This window comes from Artemia sp. Qi Xiang Cuo, chromosome 14 (assembly GCF_049724085.1).
Source record: "Artemia sp. Qi Xiang Cuo chromosome 14, ASM4972408v1, whole genome shotgun sequence".
NCBI classification, from domain to species: Eukaryota; Metazoa; Arthropoda; class Branchiopoda; order Anostraca; family Artemiidae; genus Artemia; species Artemia sp. Qi Xiang Cuo.
Window position 1 is genome coordinate 30,795,668 of NC_142807.1, and position 21,590 is coordinate 30,817,257.

The 21,590-nt window shown below is 36.2% G+C and overlaps 2 protein-coding genes across 3 annotated transcripts in view; one reads left to right on the forward strand and one right to left on the reverse strand.

Annotated features, from left to right (window-relative positions):
• Positions 1-256: 256 nt before the first annotated feature.
• Positions 257-21,590, reverse strand: part of LOC148944361 (chitooligosaccharidolytic beta-N-acetylglucosaminidase-like) — a 178,632-nt gene continuing 157,298 nt past the window's right edge. For both annotated transcript variants that reach the window (XM_089100337.1, XM_089100338.1), the window contains exons 12-13: positions 12,024-12,142; positions 257-435 (exon numbers count right to left, since the gene is read on the reverse strand). In XM_089100337.1, the coding sequence (XP_088956463.1) occupies positions 351-435; positions 12,024-12,142 (204 nt within the window). In that variant the 3' untranslated portion in view covers positions 257-350. The remainder of the gene's footprint in view (positions 436-12,023; positions 12,143-21,590) is intronic.
• The window catches only part of LOC148944362 (uncharacterized), a 50,961-nt gene continuing 44,551 nt past the window's right edge, over positions 15,181-21,590 (forward strand). Inside the window, exon 1 of the mRNA XM_089100339.1 lies at positions 15,181-15,337. Coding sequence (XP_088956465.1) covers positions 15,235-15,337 — 103 coding nt within the window. The 5' untranslated portion in view covers positions 15,181-15,234. The remainder of the gene's footprint in view (positions 15,338-21,590) is intronic.

The window sequence follows — 21,590 nt, forward strand, 5'->3', positions numbered from 1 at the left end:
CCCCTCGTCCTTTCCCAAACAAAATTTAATGTCACGATTAGGGACATGGAGAGTACCTTTCAATCTTCATATAAACTAATTTCCGTTCATTTTAATGCTACCCTTTTCTTTTGTTTGTATTTTTTATAATGTAGTATTGAGTCAATGTATGTTCAAAAATCTTTCAATTTCTAATGCTACTTTTGGGAGATAATAAATCCTTTGGGCTGTCTAATCTTCTCAATTACTCGTTAATTTTGGCAGATACGAAGATAAATTTGGCAGTACGAAGATAAAATCCAGCTGAATTTAATGAATACTAATCGTAGAAGCTAAGTAAAGCATATAATGCAATTTGAAATGTCATATCTTCAACTGTAGCACAGTCGTTCGTTTTGATAGCACCATAGTGGTTGAACGGCGTCCGCTTGGATTTTTCTGCCCACAAGTCTTTGCCTGTTAAGAAAGAATGAATGATTAAGTTACCAGAAACATAATAACAATGATCTGAAATCACTGATTAAGGTATACTGCTACAAAAATTACGGTCTTTTTTCGAGCTTGAAAAATTGCACCCCTTGAAATGTTTAATAGGAAAGCAGGATCTAAAAAGTCAGCAACGAATTTTATGGTCATACTTTTCGTTTTCCAATGGGAGATCTTCGTACTAATCTATTTATGAAGTAAGTATCTCTCCCTGTTCTGTGCACGTGAGTGTGTTGAAGTAAACTTTTATGTTATAACTTAAATTAAACACATTCAAAGACCACACTGGCTATACATGACATAGGAAACTAAGAGAGGAAAGGAAATAATAAATGAAAAACAAAATTAAAAAAGGTGTGAAAACGAGGATTTTATAAGCCAGTGGCAGAACATGAAGACGAAGAACAAGCAAATATTTCAACAAGGACCTCCGCCAAGTCGTCCCAAGTGCTAAAAAAAAAAATAAAATCTAACCTTTCGAAGTGTACCTAACAACTCTAAAAAACGGGAGTTTGATATCAATAGATATATCAAAAGTTTTAATGTTTCTCCTTACTTTCAGTTTAAAAAAACTTATTTTTTTTTATTTAATCGCTATAAGAGTAACACTGTAACTGTAACAGTAACACTATAAGAGTAACACTTTAGTTGTCATGAATAATGAGGACTACGAATCAAAATTAAGAAGTTTACTAAATGATGAAAAAAAAATACAAGAAGCTATCGTGTAATCCAACTGAATCTTTTATAAATAAGTTTAAGAACGAAGGTAAAGTGCTTAAAGGACGAAGGAAAAATTACACCTCAACTTTATTACAAATACCTGCCAAAAATGCGCAGTTCCTTGTGCCCTAAATTATATGGACTTCCCAAAATTCATAAGCCTAACCTACCATTACGACCAATTGTGTCAAGTACAAGGTCACCAACAAGTGTTTTGAGCAAGTGGTTAGTGTCAATCTGTAAGCCACTTTTATCTACATAAATTTCGTACATTAAGAATTCTTCGAACTTGGTTGAAAAACTGAAAAAAAGTAGAAAAAAGTAGAAATTTCTTCAAGTTCTTTGCTTTCAAGCTTCGACATTGTATCAATGTACACAAACATGTAGAAGCAGCCGAAACTCTTCTAGAAAGAAAGCTAATATTTTTGTGGAGAGTATTGAAACAATGCGTTAGATTCATACTTTTTTAAAACATATTTTCTGGGGCCGGTATATGGATGACATAATTTCAGTATGGGATTATGAGGAGGAGGAATTAAAAGGATTTTTGGAACATCTTAATTGTTTGGTGGGGGAATTAAAGTTTCCTGTCGAATTAGAAGACAGTGGGAAACTTCCTTTTCTTGATGGTCTTTTTTAAAAAAATGAAAATAGTCAGATTTTAAAATTTACAGAAAACTACAAATAGTTCCGGTCACACTCGCCAAGTAAAAATTGGCTTGATCATTGCTTTAACTGACCGGATCTTTAATATTTGCTCTCTAAAAATTTTTGAGGAGTTGTCTTTTCTAAGAAAAATACTAATAAGTAACATGTAACCAGAGTGGTTAAATGACCAGACTCTTTAAAAAGAAGAAAAAGGTTTCTAGAGATTTCTAAGGAAGTCTTGGAGATAACTCGGGAGAAGGATGTTTTTTGTTCCTTACCATATGTACCCGGGTTAAGTGAAAAACTTAAAAGAATTTTACAGAGTAATGGTCTAAAGGTAGCTTTAAAGAGTAATAATACTTTGAGTAGTTTTCTAAATTCTGGGAAGGATCTAACTTCATTGGGGCAACATAGTGGGATCTATCAGATCCCATGTACTTGCGGAAGCTCATATGTGGGACGTACTAACCAGAACTGTGAAATGAGATTATTACAGCATAAAGATTCTATTTCTTGGGCTATAAATCAAGATTCTAAGTCTGAAAATTTACTTCAGCCCTTTTAGAACATATTTTCAATTTTCCAGACCAATTTATTTTGTTCAATAATGTCTCTTTTATTTCTAGGGACAAGGGTTTAAAGCGGAATTTTCGTGAAACTCTTGAAATAAAGAAAATCTTATTCAGAAATATAGCTTTGAATCGTGACACAGGTGTATTTGGGCTGATTTCTATCTAAGATAATTTATTAAATCTGTCAGAGTAAAGTTCAATTCACCCAATGTAGTTGTTGTTGTTTGTTTGTAGCACTCCTGGGCAGGCTGCCCATTGTGCATATCTCCATGATTTCATCAGAGCCTTTAGGGATGAAAGGTATTCCATGTCAAAATTCAGCTGTCCAGATGTTGTTCTGTCATGACCGAGGGTCAAATAATTTAAAAAGCCATCTGGCTTTTGTCACTGTGGTTAGGGAGGGGTTTTGAAGAATCTCAAGGCAAAAAACAATAAACCAATGTCAAGCTGCATTCAACTCTGTCCAATGGTGTCACAAATGAGCCTCCATATTTACAATTCAAGCACACCTGGCTGATATGGCAATTTAAACTAATGAGCTTGGCTTGCAATATATACACATACTCATACATATAGCTCACATATCACTAATTTACATGTACAATATTAAAATAATGTGCAAAAATCATTATATATACAATTGTTAATACAAATTACAGCTCTAAGTGTAGCTTAGTATCTACAATAAAATAGCCTAATGCTTCCACAAATTTTTTCATAGCCCATTGTGGTGCCCGTGCATGACCCAGAATACTTCTGAGCTTTGATGCACCAAAATACTTTAGGCAAGCTTTTTTTAGTGGCAGTCTCAGTGTTTCATACTTTTTACAATATATTCAAATATGTCTAACATCCTCTTCTACATTGCAGACCTCACGTAATGGAGTATTTACTGACTTTCATTTAAATAAAACACTCTTAATTCAAACATGATCTGTTCTGATCCTGAATATACTGATAGCCAGGTGACTCACTGGGTGACATAGGTCAAGAGGTGGGATACCATAATCATACAAATCACGGATATGGTTCTGACACCTTTGACCAGATACCTCTTTCTCCTTCTCCTTTAGCAACTTATCATAATAACATAAAAAATCATTCACTGAATACTGACATACTAATTCTCCCCATACCTAGCACCCTAATGTGTCAGTTTATCGGCCTGTTCATTCCCCTAATTCCATCATGTGCTGGTAGCCATATTGCCACAATCTCACACGTGGCTGTTTTTAGTTTTGGTAGTATCTTTTCTAAAAGAAGAGGTGATTTTCTTGCTGGCCTATGGCCATACATCAAATAATTCAGCACTGAAAGTGAGTCACTGCATATCAGATATTTACCTACTGGCAAAACACTTGCAATAAATTGCAAAACGCTTTCAATAGTACATGCAAATCAAATGAAGAGATTGACAACTTCTCTGTTATTTTAAGAGACAGTGCATGACTTAGCCCAAGGGTCACAATAGCAGCCCCGCCCCCAGTGGCAAAGCATAACCCATCAGTGAATACCAGTTTATGTCCTGTCTGGGTCCACTGGTCTACCTATTCATACCACCTAGCTCTTGCCATCTCTGGTGGTTTCTCTGGGCTACCCCTTGAGAATGGGTGTAGTGCTATATTTGACTTTATACCTGTGCTAGAAGCTGAACCTACCTCATCAATAACATCAGGAGTTGGGATAGAGGCAGCTGTTTCAGAGATGTGTTTCACTATTCGACAGTATGGTGGAATTGATTTTGGTTGGAATCTTTGGTTGTGATCATATGTTTCAATAAGTTCTTTGTAGATAATGTCATTTGGGATCAACATCTTCCGTGTAAAATATTGTGCTTCTAATTTCTTCATTCTAGTTTCTAATATTGTCAGTCCTAGTTCACAGTATATTGCAGGTAGGGGGGTTCATTTTAGGCATCCGAGAATTTTCCTCAGTATACAGTGCAGGGCTGTATCCAGTTTTTTCAGGAGTTGGGCAGGTGCTTCTCGGTATAGGAGGCTGCCATAATCCAGCTTACTTATTACAACTGCTCTCACAAGCTGGGTGGCAACAGAGGAATGGGCTCCTCTGTTAGATAAGCAAATAGCATTGACAAAGTTGGCTCTGCTCTCGAGGTTTCCAATTAAATAATTCATATGGTGAGTCCATGAGTGTCAAAAATCACCCCAAGGTAGCAGAACTTTTAAACTGGTGGAACAGGGGTACCGTTGATTGAAAACCTTGGCGTTGAATGAATCTTTGTCCTTGTGAAGAGGAGTACTGCTGACTTAGCAGGAGAGAATTCCATGTTGTTAACAGTTGCCCATAGACCAAGATAATCAAGACCCTTCTGGACAGCAGCTTGCAGGGCATGCTTATCTCTTGATGTTGCAACAAGTGCAATATCATCAGCATACAAATACAATTTGCATCCCAGAATATGTTCAAAACTAATTTCACTGCAGTAAATAAGGAAGAGGAGTGGGCTTAGTACCCCCCCTTGAGGTACTCCCACATCTGGCTTTGTTTTTGATGGAGATTTGCTCTGCCCCATATCGATCTTCAGTTCCTGGCTTCTCAAGTTATCTTCTATCCACATCCTCAGTTATAGGCAGATTTGTAAGGACCGTAACTTTCTCATTAGGTTATCCAAATTAACCCTATCAAAAGCATCCCTCATGTTCAGGAAGGCTGGTAGTGTCTCCTTACCCTGCTTAAAACCAGATTTTATCTGGTTTTCTAGCCTTAGAAGTGCATCTGTGGTTCCTCTATTAGGGATAAAACCAAATTGTTCACGCTGGAGTGAATTTGGTAGTTCTGGGAGGCTTCTTAACTTCACAAGGTGTTCCATAACTTTGCAGAGGCATGATGTGAGGGCTATAGGTCTGTAGGAGGCTGGAAGTTTTGGATCCTTTCCTGTCTTCAATATGGGGATTACTGTGGCCTTCTTCCACTTCTTTGGGACTGTTGATGTTGCTGCAAACTTGTTGAACAAAGCTGTAATGATCTCTACTGTTTTGGGGCTAAGGTTCCTTAACATTTGATTGTGTATCAAGTCAGGTCCCATTGCACCTGATGTCAGTCTCCTAGTTTGCTGAATAGCTTCTGATACAGAAAAGGCTCAAAAGATATGTTGTGTTTGGCAGAGTGGGTCTTTTGGTGATGTCTTGCATATTCTGGTGCTTGTATAGTGAAATGCTCTAGAAAAGCATTAAATTGTTCTTGGGTCGAGGTAACTGGGATGCCATTTCTCAGGAGGAATGAGGATTCCTTCCTTATTTTTTTTTCCCCCATAAATGTTTTGAAGCTTTGCCACAGATTTCTAATATAAGTTGACTTTTTGAACTTTGTCTCAATAAGAGAGGTCCAGATTGCAGTTGTTTCTTGGATTATTGTCTGGCGGAGTTTTGCTAACTTTTTATTCAGTTCAATACGGTTTTCGGTGCTAGGATTCCGCTTGACCTTGTTCTCAGCTTGTTTCTTCTCAGTGTGGGCTTTTTGGCATGTTGAATTCCATCCAGGGATTGAGTTAAGCTTTTTTTCCTTAAATTTCTTAAAACCAAATACCTTCTGACCTGCACTGATTAGGGTGTTGGTGATTGTGTCTGTCAGTTCATCTGTAGTCATGGCAGCTGTATCTTGGATTTTGTTAAGCTGCTGGTCAACTTCATATCTCCAGGCTGGCCACATCTCTTCTTTAAAGTTCCATAGTTTCAATTCTTGTACTTGGTATGAGTTCCTATGCTCCTCAAGCATGTGAAAGGTAGTTACCACTGGATAGTGATCTGAGGAGAAAGTGTCTGGTATTCTAATACTGAAGTCAGTTGATAGGTTTGGGGAAACCAAGGTCTATTCAATTGTAGATGTTTTTCCAGTTGTTTTATTAAGTCTTGTACCAAGATCCAAGGGGGTGAGGAAGCATGTCAAGAATGCTGGATCAATGATAATGTTGGTCAGTTCAATTGACTTGTGATCCTGAGGTGATACTGTATCCCACATCGGATTGTGGAGGTTGAAATCTCCAGCCAAAATTTTTGAGTCTTCACAACTGTTCAGAACCACCTTTAGTTGTTTCACATCAAAATTTCCTGTAGAACTGTTAAAATAGTTGACAATGCTTACCCAATTTTCCTTGAACTTTACTGTAATAGATCCGATTTCATTTCTTCCTGGTACACGCGGCTGCACAACATGGGCAAGGCAATCTTTAACCAAGGTTATGAGCCCACCCCCAGTTCCCTGGTCCCTGTCCCACCTTTCTGCAGTATATGCTCGAAACTTTGGTGTAGATTTTTCTGCAGTAAGGAATGTTTCTTGTAGCAATACTAAATCTGGTTGTAGCCTGAGGATGAGATTACGGAGCTCAATTACCTTTGTCCTTCCCAAACCCTGTGTATTTAGCTGCAGGACCTTCATATTGCATGGGTGCTTCTTCCTATTTTCCTTTGGTCATTGTTTCTGGACATCTTTTCTTATCCTTTACCTTTGTTTCCTAGTCTTGGCCGCTTATAGCCATTTCCTACTCTTCCTTTATCTTCTGATTCTGATGTACTCACGACAATGTCTGTAACCCAATGTAGTTAACCTCTGTCCAAATGTTATATCATTTAATGCTAATGAACAGAGTCCAAGAAGGTTAAAGAGGCTAGCTTCGCCTTTGCTTTGAAAAGAATTAGAGAATTAAACAATATGTAGTTTTACTTGATTTCGTATATAAACTATTGTTTTAAATTGTTTTAGAATAATTTTACTACTGATGATGGTCACTGCATTGTGACCGAAATGTCTTGTATTTTGTGTGAAATTCTATGACTGTTTGCGAAACACTGTCTATTAAAAGGATTTTATCCCTATTTGAATTTTTTTATCGTTAAGTAATAACTTAAATTTTTCTGCAACAAGAGGGAAGCTTTCAAAACAGAGCATCAAATTTGCAAATTTAATCCCCAGAATGAAGGAAGGCTAGGGGGTCCAACACTTAGTCCTCTATGGGTCAAAATTATTAGATTACGCCACAAAAGGGCGGAAAATGCAATTTTGATGTAAAATGATCTCTTTTTTTAGTCAGAATATTTAGTTCTGGTCAGAATGAGCTCTTTCCTCGTATTCGATGTTCACTTGTTCAATTCCGTCATCCCCAAGCATAAAAAGCAATAATAAAGACGAATCCGGAACCATCCTTCTCGGGAAAATAAGATATTTCGCATTTTAGATGCGTATATTATTAAAAATCCTTTTTTAGGTTTTTGGTTAATATTAGCTGGGGCTGCTCTTTACTTTCAACGTGTTACTACAAACTTTTTGGCTGCCCTCTCATAGTTCTTAAACACAAAAAACCGACCCCGTTTATTAATTTTGTAATAGATATTTCTCAAGGTTATGATCCCTGTGAAATACACAATTTTGCGGAAAGCCCACAGCTTTAAATTGTACTAAAAGGATACTGCCTTATCATTGGATTCGTTAATCTCAGATTTGGCCATGCCAAAATTATAATCACTTCAACAGTTTCTTAGAAAATGATCTAAACTTGAGTAGGTTCAGGGAAAATTCCTGTTTTCACATGTTTCTTGTGTATTTTTTAGTTATAAAAGAAATGCAGTGTAACTTTCAGAAAATCCAAGATTAAAGACGGATAAAGCTGAATATTATCTTATGAATCATAGCCAAATTGGTGTCTTACTTTGAAACGTTAAAACCAGAGCGTTGAAGAAAAAAAAAATAGTGAACACGAATATTAACTGTGTTTAGCTTTGGCTTTGGTTAAGGTTGCTTCCAGGAGTGTCAATTGTAGGAAGGAGGGGGGAAAGGGCTTTGACCCCTCAAGAGTTTCTGCGTTCCCCTTAGAATTTGAAAAATAACTTTTCTTGGGGTATTCATTGAAAATGGTTTTTTTCGGTACTTTCATTCAGAGAATTGAAAAAAACAGCAAAGCTACCTCTTCTAGATCTTGGACAATAAATCCCACTAATTTCTTGAATATTTCTGGGGGATTCATGAGAATTCATAAAATTAGACAGTATTGGCTAATCTTGCGCATGCTGTCTACAACGAAGTTTGAGTCTCTTGGATTTGAATGCCAAGAAAACGAATAAAGCAACTTAGTCGAGGTGAGTAAAATGGTGACCGGCGTTTACCCCCCCCCCCCGGTGAATACCTCGCCGGAAAATACCCCCGCAGAAAATACCCCCCCCCCTAGGAAAATACCCCCCGGAAGATACCCCCGCCGAAAATACACCCCGCAGAAAATACGCCCCGGAAAGTACCCCGCGGACAATACTCCCCATAAAATATCCCCCCGGAAAATACCCCCCGAAAAACACCCTCTATAAACTACCTCCCGCGTAAAATACCCTGCCCTAAATCCCTCCTTCCCTCCCTTCTTGGAAAATAAGGCTTTCCAAATTTGAGAATTTTGTTTGAGTTTTATTTTTTTAATTTCCGTAGGGGGATGGAATTTTGGTACTTGTGTATTATGCACCACTCACTCAAGTTTACGGTGTGTAAAATTCGAGAACACACCGTTTTTTTTGTTAGTTTCTTCGTTACTTTAGAAATAAATTTGCGCTATAGATTTGCAAACTATGGGGGGGGGAGGTAAGCATAGCGGGTCTGCATGCAAAATGTGTTTGGTACAACTATTCTGCATATTAGATAGATAGACAAATAAGTGTATTTTAAAGCCAAGTATACTGCCATGAACAAAGTAAAATAAAACAAATGAATATAGTGAATGGGGGGGTGTGTGTGTTTAACCTCCCGAAAAATGATCCCCCCCCCCACGGAAAGTAAACCCCGGGGCAAATACCCCGTCCTTGGAAAAAACCCTCCACCCATTTGGAAAGTAAGGTTTCTAAATTTGAAACTTTTATTTGAGTTCTTTTCTAGTTTTGTTGAAAAGTGTTGAAAAAATTTTTGTGGGAAACTTGTTAGGGGTCAAAAATTAGAACTTATATTTTTCCTTATTGTGGGTCAAAATCTATTGGCAGGCAGCCAACAATGGAGCAACAAACATTTTTTCCATAGTTTTTCCCTATTCTGCTGTTTTTCCTTTGGTTTCCTTATAATTACTATATAGTCCCAAATTACCGGGGGGCATGTCTCCCCCCTGTCCCCCTTGCCGGTGCCCATGGCCTCGTTAAGCCAAAAATGAGTAGAAATAAATTCAAATAATTTTTCAAAGCGTAAAACTACCACAAATCACCATAAATAAATGAATTGAACCCAAAACGAACAGAAATAACAATAAATAGCCTATTTAAACTCAAGATAACAGTAATTAGCATAAGTAGGGCTGACAACCCCCACACCTACTCAAAACCAAAAAGTAATTTGCACTTTACTGAAAACAAAATACATTTTAAATGTTTTCACTTTTTTGACTTCAACAAATAAATAAGTATTAAGACTATAAGGAATAGATATCACAACATGTATATCAAACTGAAAGTACACAGCTATGTTTTTTTTTTTTAAGTAATTTGCATATTATTTTATGTTCTGTAGAATACAGGGGTGTTAGTAGCCATAATCCTTGTACTTTTTGATCGTTTTGAGTTTGATTAGGCTATCTATTATAATTTCTGTCAGTTTTGGGTTTCATTTATGTGTTAATGGTGATTTGTGGTAGTTTTACACTTCGAAGATACGAAAAACAAACTCGTAGAATTTGACAACGCTTTTGTCCGTAAAAACTTAAACAATTTAGAATGTGTTGGTTCCCAAAGCCAACTATCTTTTCAAAGGATAGCCAAACCTTTTTAAACTTTTTGCTGCCATATGTTTCAGCTTAATTTTGATGATTGTTTGCCTAAATTGTTTTTCTTCTTCAATTTTTTTTTTCAATTTGGTACCTGCTACTGCCAAAAATTGCAGAAAATCATATGGAAACCTTTTCAACACAAATTGATTTGTTTTTTTTTTCTAAGTTTTTAAGACACTTCTGGTGTGTAAATTCCTCTTTTTCCCGTTCCTTAGCACTTTTCAACGAAACTAAAAAAACTCCAATAAAAGTTTCAAATTTAGAAACCTTACTCTCCAAATGGGGGGAGGGTATTTTCCGCAAGGAAATTTTCCAAGGACGTGGTATCTTCGACGGGGTTTACTTTCCGTGGGGGGGGGGCAATTTTCCGGGAGGTTAAACACTACCCCCGTCCCCCCATTCACTATAATCATTTGTGTTATTTTACTCTGTTCATGGCAGTATATTTGGCTTTAAAATACACTTATTTGTCTATCTAATATGCAGAACAATTGTACGAAACACACTCTGCATGCAGACGCGCTAGGCTTACCCCCCCCCCCCTGGTGTGCAAATCTATAGCGCAAATTTATTTCTAAAGTAATGAAGAAAGTAACGCAAAAACCGGGGTGTTCTCGAATTTTACACAGCGTAAACTTGAGTGAGTGGCGTATAATACACAAGCACCAAAATTCCTTCCCCCTACGGAAACAAAAATAAAACTCCAATAAAATTCTCAAATTTGGAAAGCCTTATTTTCCACGGGGGTGGTGGTGGTGGTAATTTTTCTTTTCTTTAGGGGGGGGGGTATTTTCCGTGGGGTTTTACTTCCAGGGGGTATTTTCCAGGGGGTATTTTCCGGGGACATTTTCCGCGTGGGGGGGGGTATTTTCCAGGGGAATTTTCCGGGGGGGGGGGTATTTTCCGTGGGGAGTTATTTTCCGTTCGTTTTCCAGGGGGGGTATTTTCAGGGGGGGGGTATTTTCTGTGGGGTTTTACTTCCAAGGGGTATTTTCCAGGGGGTATTTTCCGGGGACATTTTCCGCGTGGGGGGGGTATTTTACGGGGGGGTATTTTCCGTGGGGACTTATTTTCGCGGGGGTATTTTCCGGTTTTTTCCGGGGGGGTATTTTCCGCGGGGGGGGGGGGTATTTTCCGGGATGGTATTTTCCAGGGGGTTATTTTCTGCAGGGGGGTACTTTTCAGGGGGGTATTCGCCGGGGGAGTATTCGCCTAGAATCGAGTAAAATAAATGTAGTTACATCATACACCCCAATAAAATTGTTGAAAGTTTAAGTAGTGGTCTCCTAGCCATATCACTCCTAGATCTTGAAAATCTAATTTCATTGCCTTTCGAAACTGGCCTTTCTATTCTAGAGAAATAACTTTCTCCATTTTTCTAGAAATAGAGAAAGAGAAATGGTAATATACGTAACATAATGCAACTGACTTGATTCTATTGCTGTGTTCGTTTTAGTTAAGGGCAAAAGCAAACAATAAATTATAGGTTATATATATATATATATATATATATATATATATATATATATATATATATATATATATATATATATATATATATATATATATATATATATATATATATATATATATATATATATATATATATATATATATACATATATATATATATATATATATATATATATATATATATATATATATATATATATATATATATATATATATATATATATATATATATATATATATATATATATATATATATATATATATATATATATATATATATATATATATATATATATATATATATATATATATATATATATATATATATATATATTAACTTCTGCTATATTTGTGTCTTTTATATGCCATAAATGTACATTTTTTTTTTATTTAATACGTACCGATTGTGGACAAAACGAATTTCGGCTTCTTTCCATGTTGTTTGAGGGTTTGTCCAGTATCTTTCAGCTACGGACGCTAACCTTGGAAAAAGTTTTCCCATGACTGTTGCTTCATCTACCTATGAAAGTTTAATCATTTATTAAATAAAAGATTGCAATGCTTTGGGAGAACTTTACTTCATGGGTGCTTGAATCAGGAGGGGGGGGATGACTTTTCATCCTACACAGAGTTTGAAGGATGTAAATATTCACTGCCGTAAGTAAAAATTACTTCATTTCATTGCCAACTGATTCGCACTACTTTTCAAATTACACATACACAATTTTGATACCCTGGCAAGCGTAGTGTCTTTTAATTTGTCTCGATATTTGACCGTACATGGTTTATAAGAGTAATATGAGCTTATAGTGCCGAAATATTTTGGTAGTCGGAAGAAAAAAAAATGTTTATCCCCTTCTCCCTCCCTCGAAATAAATTTGAAGATGAGCTGGATGCACACAGTTTTTATCAAATTATCTCTACCCTTCTCAAAGTCAAAATTCATGGCATGATTGACCCCCTCCCCAGCACTCCTAAAAATGAACTAAAACTTGGGTACCTTCGATTTACTCAGGTACGCGTGTCGTTTCCAGTGTACACCATTGGGAAACTCTAAGAATTTTGACCTGACATATGATCTCTAAGAGCTCCTACTTGATTGGACAACCAAGACTAAATGTGGATGCCTTTTCTACTACAACCTACCTGTACGGCAATTGACAACTTACATAATTTAGGGCCATAGACCCTGGAGCTGTATGCTTGACAAGGGCGGATCCAGGATTTTTTTTCGGGGGGGGGGTTACTAATTTTTGACTCAGTTTTCGACTAATTTTACTGATTTTTGCCTAGGTTTTACTAATTTTCGACTTATTTTCGACTCGGTCAAAAATTTCGGGGGGGGGGGGGTTCAAACCGGGTAATCCCCCCCCTGGATATTGCCTTGATGCTTGATGTCAACTCTGGAGCCATACTTGTTAGACGTTTAGAGGATTCTGAACAAAATAACAGTCTCAGAATTAAGATTCAATATTATGGGGCTGGGTAATAAAAGAGGACACTGGAAGGAGGTTCGTTATACTCCATTCACTTTCGACCGTTAAAAAAAGTTTGGAGATTTCAACTTCTAGCAGAATGAGTCACTTTACAATTTTCTACGACCACTCCTTCCGTACAAAGTGGTCGAGAGAAAAAAGCGTATGTAAAAGCCTCTCTACCCTTTTTCAGGCCAATTTTGGGGAGAACATATTTTTCGCTATGTTTTTCCTTCTTTATATGGTCCCATTCGCCCATGAATTTAAATATATAAGCTAGGAGCTGGTCGTTTTTTCTCTTATTTTTTGGGTCTGTTTTTTAAGGGGGGGAGGGTGACCCGAAAAGATTTTTTGTACGATGGGTTCCTCTTGGCCCATTGAATTAAATTGCAAGTTCCAGACGTATCAGAAACGACCTTTTTCGAACTTTTTTCTGCCTCCCCTTCCACACAACCAAACGTTTGATCCTACTGACCAAGAGAAAGACCCCTGAAACTTTTGAGCTAATTCCACACCCAGGACCACACAAGCCCCCCCCCCCTCTATATGTGCACTGTGAAACCCATATGTAGACAATCGGCAATTGAATTATTTATGACCCTTTTTCCAGAGCCTGTGAAGGGAGGGTGATGTCAACCACCCAAAGCCATAATTATTGATTATGTTGACTGTTCTGAACAGCGTGGGTCTTTTAAAATTTTGATTGGACGTCTTGAGAGGTAAGGGGGGATGATTAGGGAAGAAGGACATAGGAGGGAGGCTGATTGCCTTCCAGTTACTTTCAAATCTTAGAAAGAGCCCTATAATTTTCAATTTTCAATTGAATGAGAGCAATAGCGCCACCTAAGTCCAGAGCGATAAGGCTTCTGTTTATTTTCACCAGGCCGCTTTATATTGAAGGAATTGTCGTAGAAACTTCTGAGTGGACTCACTAAATGAAAAATTCAAAGTTCTAGGGCACTTTTTAAGAATCAAAAGAGATTATAGGGCAACCAGCCCCTCAACTCTAACCCTTTTTACGCAAACGTCCCACCCCTTCAATCCCCGAAGATATCCAATCAAATTTTGCTCAATGTAGTTAAAAGGTCCAACAATTATGCCTCCGGGTATATTATACCCCTTTGGCCCCTGGGGAAAGGGCTGTAAATTATACAAGTTGAACTTTTTTATGTATAGGGTGCATCAGTAGGAAAGGGGATATGCTCGATCCTTGACTTCTAAAAAGGCTAATTGATTTTACTTGGGACTAAAAGACCAAAAATGATAATGGATACAACTTTCCCCTCTTTCCTTGAATACCGTTTGTTTGTTTTCTTTTGGGGGTGAGGAATAATATAATTTTGTACTTGGGGTAAGGGGGAAACTATATGTTCCCCTGGTCATCACAAACAGTAAAACCTACACTCTGGATTTTTTTTTTTTTTTTTTTTTTTACAGGCATGCTACGTAACAAGATATATTTTAACAAAATATTCCACGTTTAGATTAAGGTGCCTGTTTTACTTGGCTGGTGTCCCGATAGTAAGGTGTCCCCGCTGGTGTCCCGGTAGTAAGTTGAAACTGAATCATAATAAGTTGAATTTTTTGATTTATGGTAGAATTACTGGACATTATCCATGGATTAATAGTATAGAAGTAGGGCACCATACTATTGTAAGATCTACTAGTACTAGATACCTTGGCGTTATAATTGATGAAAGCCTTAGTTTTAAAGACCATATTGCATCTGTTAACAGCAAATTGTCTCGTAATATTGGTATTATGCGTAAACTTAGGTATCTTTTTCCGTGTGAAATTCTGAGAATGTTGTATTTTTCTATGGTTCACCCATATCTCATTTACTGTTGTATGGTTTGGTCGAAAACATTCGTAACTCACCTCCATCCGCTCTGTGTAACACAGAATATGGCAATTAGAGTTCTTTATGGTAATCAAATTGACCTATCTGTATCGGTGAGGCATCTTTACCGCGAGTATAAAATTCTACCGTTAGCAGGAATATGTGTATTCTATAATGCTCTGTATGTTTAAATATTTAGCTTCGGAGTTACCATCATGTTTTTCTGGAATGTTTAGTCTTGCGTCTACTACTCACGATCATTTGACACGATCTTCTCAGTTGGTGCGAAGACCAGCTATGGTCACGTCTAGGTCTAGGTTTTCAATTCGCCATGTTGTTCCGTTAGTTTGGGAGAGTTTGCCAGAGGATTTGAGGAATGATGGGGGTTTGCAGGATTTTCGTAAGTCGCTAAAGAACCATTGTTTTGATGTGTATATTTTGAATGGATTATTCCACGCCACTTAAGTTTTGTTTTTGAGGAGGGTTTAGTTGCAGCTGAATATGATTATAATTATTATAATTTTGTTGGGTGTTGTTTGGAGGTTCGTTGGTTTTCGGGTCCGGTAAGTTGAGCTCTAATTATTATTTTTTTTTTTTTCTATTTCTTTTTTTTTTTTTTTTTTTTGGTTTCTTTGTTTTTTGATTTATTAGGTGGGTTTTCTCCCGCACAAGCATTGCTTCAGGGAATCGATTATGTATATATTTTTTTTTTTTAAATAAACCCATTGTTACTTAAAAAGGGAGGTGATAAGAGTTGCGATCGTCAGTTTACAGCAGTATAATTACCTCACTTAAAGTCGCTTTAGTTCCTGAGGAATAGGTTTTTAATCATACAAAAATAACATCCATTCATTTTCGCACGAAACATATATTAAAAACATGAGACATATTAGGAAAGTTTTACTGTTTCAATTTCGCATTTATCAACCATTCCCTGTTGCAATATGCTATTAAGCATTGTATACTGCAACCAAGTAACTTTGTAACGGTCAATATATTTCAAATTAAAATTCGGCAAATAACAAAGGAAGCATGCGTTTAGAACCATTACAAAGAAACGTAGAAAAAAGGAAAACATTTCAGACTTTAGCTTATTCCTGCTTTGCTTATTAAAAAACTAATTTTATTTCCAAACAGCTTGTGTCTTCTGTTTAACGAAGTAGGCTATTTAGGAAACATTTGTAGATTGTTAAGTAAAAAAAAAATTCCAACTGTAAGTAAAGATCAACAAATAATTAAAACGAATAAAAATTATTCCGCATATGATGGGGGGCTGCCCCCTTTTCAATCCTCGCACTTTGCGGTTAAGTCATAAAGTTTTTAAAAGTAGACCTACTTCTTATTCAACTTCAACGGGCCTTTTGTTTGAGCAGTCTTTCATAAGGAATTGTGACAAAAAGTCGAACTCTAGCGTAAGAAATGACGGTCAAGAAAGGGGCAGCCCCCCATACATGGAATAATTTCTATTCGTTTTAAGTTTTAATATTGTTCCTAACTTTCAGTCGACAAAGTTTGTTCTTTAGTTTAATTTCTGAAGGTTTCGAATCATGCCTGAAAATCCCTTTCCTCCCCCTGTGTAAAATTTTCCGTGGGAAACTCTCAATGCGCCCCCCCCCCCCGCATAAAATAACCTCCACAAAAATTCCTTATATATTCCAATAACATATACCATATGTAAAGAATGGACAAAATGTGTAACTTACATCCCTTTTCCCAGTGACTAAGGGGGGTCATATAATCCCCAAAGGGATAGTTATTGAACCTTTTAACTATGCTGAATCAAACGGCTAGTTCAAATTTTGATCCGATATCTTTGGGATGGGGCCTAGTTGCCCTCCATTCTTTTCGGTAACTTAAAAAGGACACTAGAACATATGATGTCTGAACAAATGAGCTGTCTTCCAACTTTCTAGGATCAATGGTTCGATATGATCACCCCGGGAAGAAAATGCAAAAAATTAAGTAAATAAAATAAAATAAATACCCATCCATGATATTTCTTCTGAAGAAAAAAAAAATGCGAAACTCCACATTTTTGTATGCAGGAGCTTAAAACCTCTGCAGTACAATTCTCTGACGTATAGAATCTGATGTTGTGATTTTCATTAATATCACTTGACCGTTCTGGGGGGTTTCCCCCCTTTTTTTTAAAATTGGACGCTTTTTTTCTCAGGCTCGTAACTTTTAATGGGTAAGATGTCACTGAATTTACTTTATATATTTGAAATCAGCATAAGAATTCTATTCTTTTGATAAATCTATTGTTGTCAGAATTCCGTTATTTTTCGTTTCGGTTATAATAGAACCGAGTCGCTCCTTACTTACAGTTTGTTGCCACGAACTGCTTAGTCTTCGGCAATTTCTTCGATTACAAAATAAAGAAACAAAGCGACATCAAATTTAACTAAATATCTTGTCTAGTTATTCTCTGACGATGACGATTATGACGATAGAAGTAAATGAAGAGATAGCAAAATTGCAGGCACACACTTATTTCATGAAGGAGGGAAGTTTTGGGGCCAGCGCCCCCTCCATAAAATAAAAAGATTTATACCATTTTGTTTCTATAGCCTACTTTTTTTAGTTCTGATATGCCTATTGATTTTCCTATGTTTTTTTTTTCGAATCAATCCCATTAAGCAAATTCCTGCGAATGTGCCTGCAGGTATTGCTTTTCAAACAGTTCGTGGTAACGAGCAGTAAGTAAGAAGCGACCCGGCTCAATAGTAACCGAAAGTCTAAAAAACGAAATTTTGATACCAATAGATACATAAAAAAAACTCAGATTTTTATGCTGATTTCGAATATATAAGTTTCATCAAGTTTAGTCTAACTCATCAAAAGTAACGCGCTTGAGAATTTTCCCTATTTTCGAAAAAAGGGGAAAACAACCCCTAAAAGTCATAGAACTTTAATGAAAGTTACGCCATCAGATTCAGCGTATCAGAGAACCCTACAATAGAAGTTTCAACCTTCTATCTGCAAAAATGTTGAATTTTCTAGTTTTGCCAGAAGCAAGATCACGGATGCGTGTTTATTTCTTTGTTTTTTTTTCCCCCAGGGGTGATCATATCGATCTACTAGTCCTAGAATGTCGTGAGAGGGCTCATTCGAAAGGAAATTGTAACTTTTAGTGCCCTTTTTAAGTGACCAAAAATTGGAGGGCAAGTTGACCCCCTCCCACGCTCATTTTTTTCCCGAAGTCACCCAATCAAAATTTTGAGACAAACAATTTTGTTCAGCATTGTCGAAAATCTAATAAATATGTATTTGAGGATGACTTAATCCCCCACAGTTTCCGCGGGAAGGGCTGCAAGTTATGAACTTTGACCATTGTTTACATATAGTATTGGTTAATGGGAAGCATACAGACGTTTTCAGGAGGGTTTTCCCCGGGGGGGGGGGGGTGGTTAGGAGGAGGGGTTTACGGGGTAGAATCTCTCCATGGAGGATGTTTCCTTGGGGGAAGAAACATTTCTATGAAGGGGGACTGGATTTCACAGCATTATTTAAAAAAGATCAGAAATTAAATAAAAAAAAAACAAGTTTTTTTGCAACTGAAAGTAAGGAGCAACATTAAAACTTAGAACGAACAAAATTATTACGCAAATGAGGAGGTTCACTCCCAAGTCAATACCTCGCTCTTTACGCTAAAGTTTTTTTTAGTACTTTCAAAAGAGCTATGTATTCTAATTAACCAGCCTTTTTGATTCAGGGGTTTGTGATTCGAACTAAATTCGAACTTTAGCGTACAGGGCGAGGTATTGACTAAGGGACAAACTCCCTAATATACGTAATAAAAACATGCGAATATAGAAGTTCGTTACGTAAGTTAATTCGTAAGTTACGTCAGAACAATATTTCGAGAAAGCCATTTAGCCAAAAAAAAGTAAAAGTAATCGCGAAAGCCAAAAAAAGTAAAATTAATATGCTAATTTCGTTCTAATTATTCATGTACGGTGAGCCAAAATCAAAGCTGCATTAATTCAAAAACGTTCAAAAATTAAATCAAAAAACTAGTTTTTTTAACTGAAAGTAAGGAGCGACATTAAAACTTAATACGAACAGAAATTATTCTGTATATGAAAGGAGATGTCCCCTCCTCAGTGCCTCGCTCTTTACGCTAAAGTTTGACTCTGTTTCACAACTTTATTTTTATAAAACAATAAAAAACTTTAGCGTTAAGAGCGGGGCGCTGATGAGGGGGCAGCACCTTTCATATACGGAATAATTTCTGTTCGTTCTAAGTTTTAATGTCGCTCCTTATTTTCAGTTAAAAAAAAAACTCGTTTTTTTATCTAATTCACTAAAAGACTTGAAAAATCTCCTAAGAAAATAAACAACAATATTTAAACTTAAAATGAACAGAGGTTAACTTAGTAGGCTGCGACCCTCTCAGCCGTCATTTCTTCACGGTAGAAGTTGACTATTGCTTTACTGAAAAAAATTATAAAGCTCAGTGTAAGTAGCCAAGGGGTGCCTGTAAATATTAATTAAAAAAGTTTTTCCGAAGGAAGTAAAGGGCGAAATTGAAACTTAAAACGAACAAAAACTATTACTTCACAGCCTATCTAACATATATAAAAATAAAACTAGCGCAAATGAATCAACTAGTGATCTTTCCTATGTTTCTAGGATTACAGAAAACTAGCGCTTTACTGAAAACGCAAAACAATATAGGAGTTTTGGTACGGACAAGTAAACTTTTTAAGGACACTTTTAACAGTATAAAAGTAAAGTATTTTTAGATTGTTGCTTTATTTATTTTTATTTTTTTTCGTTTAATTTGGCATCACTTCTGCACAATGAGCTCAGTTCAATGATTGACTGTCGTTTTGGATCTGAAAAGGGCATTTCATGATTATTTTGTAGACAAGTTCGAACAGAAGGGATCTTGTTAGTATTAAGACTACAAAATCACTTTAGAATTTGCATCACAACTTGAAATTCTCCGTTTTATAGAGAGAAGTAACTGGATATCCAGAATTCATGTTACGGTTTATTTGTTCTTCATTTCAAGCAATACTAGGTGAGACCAAGATGTTACCTGATAAATCGATCCATTATCTTTGTATGATGTTTAATGATTTTGCACTTCGGAAGATAATGTTTATTTTTATGCCTAGGTTTTTAAGATAATTTTAATTGTATACTGAAAGTTTCTGATATTAGAGCTCGTGTAAGACTATGAAAAAAGTTATAGATCTCTTTTTATACTTGGCTTTTATGTTTTCAGTAAAGGGCTAGTTTTCTATAATCCTACCAACATAGGAAAATACTACCAGTTTCTTTTTTAAATAAACAGGTTTTTTTTAATAAAAGTGCCATTTTTGAGGATTTTCTGGCTTTTATTCAAAATTTCTAGAAATTTGTCTTTAATATAACATTTTACTACTAAGAATAATCGAAATAGAATGACCACAGAATAAATGCACCACTCCTGAGTCTGCTACAAATGGCAATTTTTCTCAGTAGAATTTTTTTTTAACACATTATGACTTTTGGTTACTATGGGCTGTGGTTCGCTCTTTGCTATATTGCATCTATCGCTGCAACCATGTATTGTCTTGATAGCACTAAAGTAAAATGCGATAAAAAAAAAATCCGTTGTTTTATGTCATTTCCGTACTAACTTTCGGAAATGACAGTAAATCGAAATGAAAAGTACAGCATTGGAATCACAACGGTCAAAAGCTGTTAGCCAGAGGTTTGCAGCCCCCTCCCCCTTTCTAAACCCGAAACTCATATTATAGCCTGTCTATCTTTGATGTGCTTTCTTTTACCGTGTTGTTTTTAGCAAATCAAACAGTTCGTGATTACGAACTGTAAGTAAGTCCCGACCATGCTCAATAGTAACCGAAACTCTAAAAACGAAATTCTGATACCAATAGATGCATCAAAAGAATCAAATTTTTATGCTGATTTCGAATATATAAGTTTCATCAAGTTTAGTCTTACCCATAAAAAGTAACACGCCTGAGAAAATTTGTCTTATTTTCCAAAAAAGGTGGAAACAACCCCTAAAGTCATAGAACTTTAATGAAACTTACACCATTAAATTCACCGTATCAGAGAACCCTACTATAGAAGTTTCAAGCTCCTTTCTGCAAAAATATGGAATTTTCTATTTTTTGCCAGTGTAAGAAGTGTCCTTCTAATTTTAGATTTAATATCAAGTTGCTATGAATTTGGTAGAATCCGGCTTAAGCCAATGTTCTTTCAGAGTATATTTCTGATGAACTAATTTTGTAACCCTTTCCCTTTTTAACACAATTTCCTTATTTTGCAATACAAACCCTTTCTAAGAAGGGTTGAATTTAGATACGTTTGTTTGACAGAACATATCCTTTTATATAGCGTGAGACTGACGAGAGAAGTCAGTTGGGGTTTATGGCTTTGCTCAAGCTTTTCGTATGCATGTAGAATGTAAGTCTAATGTGTTCCTTGCTCTTTCTTAATTTTATTATGTTAAAATCCTAGTAAATGGGTATATATCCCATTCTTTAATATTATTCTTAGATTCTCTTAAGCAGGAACATATTAGTCTTAATATATTAGTTATAAGCTTGCGTAAAAGTTTTTAAAGATTTTATTATGCTGATATCTTCGAATAACTACAGAAAACTATTATAGTCGTCCCACTCAATTGCGCT